Raw genomic sequence first — 7,663 nt, forward strand, 5'->3', positions numbered from 1 at the left:
AGACGTTCTGGAGCACAGGTGGCCTGTGACTGAGACGTTCTGGAGCACAGGTGGCCTGTGACTGACACCTTCTGGAGCACAGGTGGCCTGTGACTGAGACGTTCTGGAGCACAGGTGGCCTGTGACTGACACCTTCTGGAGCACAGGTGGCCTGTGACTGACACCTTCTGGAGCACAGGTGGCCTGTGACTGACACCTTCTGGAGCACAGGTGGCCTGTGACTGACACCTTCTGGAGCACAGGTGGCCTGTGACTGACACCTTCTGGAGCACAGGTGGCCTGTGACTGACACCTTCTGGAGCACAGGTGGCCTGTGACCGACACCTTCTGGAGCACAGGTGGCCTGTGACTGACACCTTCTGGAGCACAGGTGGCCTGTGACTGACACCTTCTGGAGCACAGGTGGCCTGTGACTGACACCTTCTGGAGCACAGGTGGCCTGTGACTGACACCTTCTGGAGCACAGGTGGCCTGTGACTGACACCTTCTGGAGCACAGGTGGCCTGTGACTGACACCTTCTGGAGCACAGGTGGCCTGTGACTGACACCTTCTGGAGCACAGGTGGCCTGTGACTGACACCTTCTGGAGCACAGGTGGCCTGTGACGTTCTAGAGCAGACATAGCGGATCTATAAATACATACATAATCATGTAATCTGTTCCATTTCTGATCTTTTCTTACATTTGGCCTCTACACCTCTGTCAGTTGCTATGTGTGATTCAGATTCAGTGGGGTGTTGGAGGAGGGGGTGACATTCCTAAGCCCCCTGTAACGGGATGAGAGGGTATCCCAGGGTAACACTCACCTCCCTCAACCATTAAACAACCCCCCCCCCCATCCCCCCAGTTCCTTCCATATATATATTCCTGATCACACCCTCAGTCTTCAGAACTGACCAGTCCTGAAGTATCAGGATAGACCCCCAACTCCAGTCACCTGAAATCACCGACTGACCCTAAGGAGACCCCATAGGGCTACAGATCCCACCCAGTATATCCCCAAAATGAAAGGAACCTCAGCACTCATTGTGGTGACCCTACTGATAGTGGGCGCCTCCACCAGACCGTCCCCACAACTCAAGCAACTGAAGGTAAGTGACCACCAGCTAAATATACATACCTGCCGATGTAGAATTCATACAGCGAGTAAATGGATGAATCTATACAGGGAAGGCGGTGATGTGTGCCAGTATAGAATCTACAGGGGGCAGAGAGGTGATGTGTGCCAGTATAGAGACTATATATAATCTACAGGGGGCAGAGAGGTGATGTGTGCCAGTATAGAGAATGTATAGAATCTATAGGGGGCAGAGAGGTGATGTGTGCCAGTATAGAGAATGTATAGTATCTATAGGGGGCAGAGAGGTGATGTGTGCCAGTATAGAGACTATATATAATCTACAGGGGGCAGAGAGGTTATGTGTGCCAGTATAGAGAATGTATAGAATCTACAAGGGGCAGAGAGGTGATGTGTGCCAGTATAGAGAATGTATATAATCTACAGGGGGCAGAGAGGTGATGTGTGCCAGTATAGAGAATGTACATAATCTATAGGGGACAGAGAGGTTATGTGTGCCAGTATAGAGAATGTATAGAATCTACAGGGGGCAGAGAGGTGATGTGTGCCAGTATAGAGAATGTATAGTATCTATAGGGGGCAGAGAGGTGATGTGTGCCAGTATAGAGACTATATATAATCTACAGGGGGCAGAGAGGTTATGTGTGCCAGTATAGAGAATGTATAGAATCTACAAGGGGCAGAGAGGTGATGTGTGCCAGTATAGAGAATGTATATAATCTACAGGGGGCAGAGAGGTGATGTGTGCCAGTATAGAGAATGTACATAATCTATAGGGGACAGAGAGGTTATGTGTGCCAGTATAGAGAATGTATAGAATCTACAAGGGGCAGAGAGGTGATGTGTGCCAGTATAGAGAATGTACATAATCTATAGGGGACAGAGAGGTTATGTGTGCCAGTATAGAGAATGTATATAATCTACAGGGGGCAGAGAGGTGATGTGTGCCAGTATAGAGAATGTACATAATCTATAGGGGACAGAGAGGTTATGTGTGCCAGTATAGAGACTGTATATAATCTACAGGGGGCAGAGAGGTTATGTGTGCCAGTATAGAGACTGTATATAATCTACAGGGGGCAGAGAGGTTATGTGTGCCAGTATAGAGACTGTATATAATCTACAGGGGGCAGAGAGGTGATGTGTGCCAGTATAGAGACTATATATAATCTACAGGGGGCAGAGAGGTGATGTGTGCCAGTATAGAGACTGTATAGAATCTACAGGGGGCAGAGAGGTGATGTGTGCCAGTATAGAGACTGTATAGTATCTACAGGGGGCAGAGAGGTGATGTGTGCCAGTATAGAGAATGTATATAATCTACAGGGGGCAGAGAGGTGATGTGTGCCAGTATAGAGACTGTATAGAATCTACAGTGGGCAGAGAGGTGATGTGTGCCAGTATAGAGTCTATATATAATCTACAGGGGGCAGAGAGGTGATGTGTGCCAGTATAGAGACTGTATATAATCTACAGGGGGCAGAGAGGTGATGTGTGCCAGTATAGAGAATGTATAGAATCTACAGGGGGCAGAGAGGTGATGTGTGCCAGTATAGAGAATGTATAGTATCTACAGGGGGCAGAGAGGTGATGTGTGCCAGTATAGAGACTGTATATAATCTACAGGGGGCAGAGAGGTGATGTGTGCCAGTATAGAGACTATATATAATCTACAGGGGGCAGAGAGGTGATGTGTGCCAGTATAGAGAATGTACATAATCTACAGGGGACAGAGAGGTGATGTGTGCCAGTATAGAGACTGTATATAATCTACAGGGGGCAGAGAGGTGATGTGTGCCAGTATAGAGACTGTATATAATCTACAGGGGGCAGAGAGGTGATGTGTGCCAGTATAGAGACTGTATAGTATCTACAGGGGGCAGAGAGGTGATGTGTGCCAGTATAGAGACTGTATATAATCTACAGGGGGCAGAGAGGTGATGTGTGCCAGTATAGAGACTGTATAGTATCTACAGGGGGCAGAGAGGTGATGTGTGCCAGTATAGAGAATGTATATAATCTACAGGGGGCAGAGAGGTGATGTGTGCCAGTATAGAGACTGTATAGAATCTACAGTGGGCAGAGAGGTGATGTGTGCCAGTATAGAGTCTATATATAATCTACAGGGGGCAGAGAGGTGATGTGTGCCAGTATAGAGACTGTATATAATCTACAGGGGGCAGAGAGGTGATGTGTGCCAGTATAGAGAATGTATAGAATCTACAGGGGGCAGAGAGGTGATGTGTGCCAGTATAGAGAATGTATAGTATCTACAGGGGGCAGAGAGGTGATGTGTGCCAGTATAGAGACTGTATAGAATCTACAGTGGGCAGAGAGGTGATGTGTGCCAGTATAGAGTCTATATATAATCTACAGGGGGCAGAGAGGTGATGTGTGCCAGTATAGAGTCTATATATAATCTACAGGGGGCAGAGAGGTGATGTGTGCCAGTATAGAGACTGTATAGAATCTACAGGGGGCAGAGAGGTGATGTGTGCCAGTATAGAGACTGTATAGAATCTACAGGGGGCAGAGAGGTGATGTGTGCCAGTATAGAGTCTATATATAATCTACAGGGGGCAGAGAGGTGATGTGTGCCAGTATAGAGACTGTATAGAATCTACAGGGGGCAGAGAGGTGATGCTGTATGTGCCTGTATATAGAATGTACAGAATCTATAGGGGACAGAGAGGTGATTCTGTATGTGCCTGTATATAGAATGTACAGAATCTATAGGGGACAGAGAGGTGATTCTGTATGTGCCTGTATATAGAATGTTCGTCAGGTTGGGATTTCTGATGTGGCGGTTGTAATAACTGGCGGGTGGCAGTGCGACCACAACCACCATCAGCTGCTGTAAAGTCTTACGTCAGCCCAGGAAAAGCCGCCCTGTAGCCGCTGCCGTACCTACTAGTCTAAAGTTGATCAAAATAAACAATTTAAACTAAAATGAATGTTCGTCAATCAAAATTTAACAATGAAGGATGATTTTAGAGAAGAGATGATAGACCTTTACTGTTTGGTAAGAAGTCGCCGCAGGTAGTGTCCATCGCCCGGCTTATTAGAACACGTATGGACACAACTATAGCAGTGGGTACGGCAGCGCCTGATGTGTATGAGCAGCTTTAGATGAGACCAGAAAGGGGCGTCTAAGATGTGAGCCAGGCCGAGGAGGTGCGACCCTGTGTAGGAGAACGGCCCCTTTCTCACCACCCACCTTTCTCCCGCAGTCTCTCATGGGTCTCCTGTCCCAAGACCTCTCGTCCTCAGAGGAGCAGCTGCTCCTGGACAGTATGGAAGATTTCGTGGTGCCGCCCTCTGCGCTTCGTCCTAGGGACATTCTGCATACCCCAGATTCAGCCCAGATGCCCCCCAATCGTGCATGGCTCCGGCTGTTCAGCGACTTCATGAACAACCAGAAAAAATTTCGAGGACGTACAAAGAAATCTCGGATGTCGGGTGGATGTTTTGGGATGAAACTGGAACGGATTGGAAGCAAGAGCGGTTTAGGATGCTGACACCAGGTGAGCGAGGGCTTCTTGACTGGATCCAGCTCATCTGTGCACAGGGCCCCCATATAACATTATGGGTGTACAGTGGGTTAAAGGGCATCTGTCAGCAGGTTTGTACCTCTGACACCGGCTGACCTGTTACACGTGCGCTCGGCAGCTGAAGACGTCTGTGTTGGTCCCATGTTCATATGTGCCCGCAGTGCTGAGAAAAAGAGTGTTTTACTATATGCAAATGAGCCTCTAGGAGCAACAGGGGCGTTACCATTACTCCGAGAGGCTCTGCTCTCTCTGCAGCTGCCACGCCCCTGACACTTTGACAAGGCCCGGCAGTATAAAAGTCATCATAGCCCTGTCAAAGTGCAGAGGACACGGCCGTAGCAGAGAAAGCAGAGCCGCTAGGTGTAATGGCAACGCCCCCATTGCTCCTACAGCTCATTTGCATATATTAAAACTATTTTTCCCAGCAATGCGGGCACATATGAACCACGGGTCCAACACAGATGTCTTCAGCTGCCAGCAGCACATGTAACAGGTTAGCCGGTGCCATAGGTACAAAACTGCTGACAGATGCCCTTTATACAGAAGTAACTATCAGCCCTGGAATCTAATGGGTTAAAGAGTAATATTCATAAAAATGTCCTCCCTGATGTCTAGGGGGTCAATAACTAACCTTCCTGGGGTCAATAACTAACATCCCCGGTGTCTTAGGGGTCAATAACTAACATCCCCGATGTCTTAGGGGGTCAATAACTAACATCCCCGGTGTCTTAGGGGTCAATAACTAACATCCCCGGTGTCTTAGGGGTCAATAACTAACATCCCCGGTGTCTTAGGGGTCAATAACTAACATCCCCAGTGTCTTAGGGGTCAATAACTAACATCCCCGGTGTCTTAGGGGTCAATAACTAACATCCCCGGTGTCTTAGGGGCCAATAACTAACATCCCCGGTGTCTTAGGGGGCCAATAACTAACATCCCCGGTGTCTTAGGGGGCCAATAACTAACATCCCTGGTGTCTTAGGGGTCAATAACTAACATCCCCAGTGTCTTAGGGGTCAATAACTAACATCCCCGGTGTCTTAGGGGTCAATAACTAACATCCCCAGTGTCTTAGGGGTCAATAACTAACATCCCCAGTGTCTTAGGGGCCAATAACTAACATCCCCGGTGTCTTAGGGGGCCAATAACTAACATCCCCGGTGTCTTAGGGGGCCAATAACTAACATCCCTGGTGTCTTAGGGGTCAATAACTAACATCCCCAGTGTCTTAGGGGGCCAATAACTAACATCCCCGGTGTCTTAGGGGGCCAATAACTAGCATCCCCGGTGTCTTAGGGGGCCAATAACTAGCATCCCCGGTGTCTTAGGGGTCAATAACTAACATCCCCAGTGTCTTAGGGGGTCAATAACTAACATCCCCGGGGTCTAGGGGCCAATAACTAACATCCCCGGGGTCTAGAGGCCAATAACTAACATCCTCTGGGGCCAATAACTAACATCCCCGGGGTCTAGGGGCCAATAACTAACATCCCCGGGGTCTAGAGGCCAATAACTAACATCCTCTGGGGCCAATAACTAACATCCCCGGGGTCTAGGGGCCAATAACTAACATCCTCTGGGTCTAGGGGCCAATAACTAACATCCTCTGGGTCTAGGGGCCAATAACTAACATCCCCTGGGTCTAGGGGCCAATAACTAACATCCCCGGGGTCTAGGGGCCAATGACTAACATCCCCGGGGTCTAGGGCCAATGACTAACATCCCCGGGGTCTAGGGGCCAATAACTAACATCCCCGGGGTCTAGGGGCCAATAACTAACATCCCCGGTGTCTTAGGGGTCAATAACTAACATCCCCAGTGTCTTAGGGGGTCAATAACTAACATCCCCGGGGTCTAGGGGCCAATAACTAACATCCCCGGGGTCTAGAGGCCAATAACTAACATCCTCTGGGGCCAATAACTAACATCCCCGGGGTCTAGGGGCCAATAACTAACATCCCCGGGGTCTAGAGGCCAATAACTAACATCCTCTGGGGCCAATAACTAACATCCCCGGGGTCTAGGGGCCAATAACTAACATCCTCTGGGTCTAGGGGCCAATAACTAACATCCTCTGGGTCTAGGGGCCAATAACTAACATCCCCTGGGTCTAGGGGCCAATAACTAACATCCCCGGGGTCTAGGGGCCAATGACTAACATCCCCGGGGTCTAGGGCCAATGACTAACATCCCCGGGGTCTAGGGGCCACCCAATGTCCTCCTGCACCCCGGGCAGGTGACTGACCCTGGTCTCTTGGTATTTGCAGGTGCTGAGCAGTAACGAGTCCCGTCTAGGGATGATGATGATGATCGCCCCCTCCCCTGACTTCAGTCTCTTCTCCGGACTGAGAATGTAACGGAACGCCCCTGCTTATAACGACGACCTCCGCCTGGCGGAGAGAAGCTGTCTCTGTATGTCTCGTCAGTCCTGTGCGGTCTCCTGTGAGACACGCTCACCTCTCGAGGAGGATAAAGCTGCAGCATTTATTATAGGGACAAAGGAGGGAACTTCCCTCTGGGCGCAGTAGACTATCCCCCCCCAACCTGACGGGGCCCCAGCTTCATGGAGCCCTAATAAAGCAGTCACTAGTAACATCAGGCTGGGATGTGTTCATTCAGCGTACACCACAGCCTTACCGGACCCCCGGACCGCAGCGGAGTCCCCCGCTTCTAGTACACAGCTCCGAGGCCGACCTGGGCTATGGGGCACCCTGAGGGTGTGCTGCAGATCGTGGAGCGATTCCTCACCACAGAATCCACGTAGACCACGGCTTCTATGGCGGACCTGTCCATCCGCTCTTAAAGGGACCCGTCACCAGCTGTTTGCATGGACACCTGTTTGCAATTGAATGAATGATGTGAACGGAGAGAGCTGAATGGGGGGGGGGGGGTCACCGGTGACAGATCCCTTTAAATGTATAAAAGGTACAAACCTATAGTCAGCAAGTCCTAACTAGGGACCCATATAAGCAATGGTCAGAGACCCCTGAGGAAGCTGCACGCGGGGGTGTCATCCCATCCCTACATTTGATGG

The 7,663-nt window shown here is 49.8% G+C and overlaps 1 protein-coding gene across 1 annotated transcript; it reads left to right on the forward strand.

The window, feature by feature from the left end:
• Nucleotides 1-1,004: 1,004 nt before the first annotated feature.
• On the forward strand, nucleotides 1,005-6,969 carry LOC120987288 (C-type natriuretic peptide-like). Its single transcript, XM_040415867.1, has 3 exons — nucleotides 1,005-1,091; nucleotides 4,309-4,602; nucleotides 6,897-6,969. The coding sequence occupies exons 1-2, from the start codon at nucleotides 1,005-1,007 to the stop codon at nucleotides 4,594-4,596; spliced, it is 375 nt and encodes a 124-aa protein (XP_040271801.1). The 3' UTR covers nucleotides 4,597-4,602; nucleotides 6,897-6,969.
• The last annotated feature ends 694 nt before the right edge of the window (nucleotides 6,970-7,663 follow it).

The sequence above is a fragment of the Bufo bufo genome, chromosome 1 (genome assembly GCF_905171765.1).
Source record: "Bufo bufo chromosome 1, aBufBuf1.1, whole genome shotgun sequence".
NCBI classification, from domain to species: Eukaryota; Metazoa; Chordata; class Amphibia; order Anura; family Bufonidae; genus Bufo; species Bufo bufo.

Coding starts and splice junctions, on each gene's coding strand:
- LOC120987288 (XM_040415867.1), top strand. CDS start 1,005: ATGAAAGGAACCTCAGCACTCATTGTGGTGACCCTACTGATAGTGGGC. Junction 1,092..4,308: donor CACAACTCAAGCAACTGAAG/GTAAGTGACCAC, acceptor TTTCTCCCGCAG/TCTCTCATGGGTCTCCTGTC.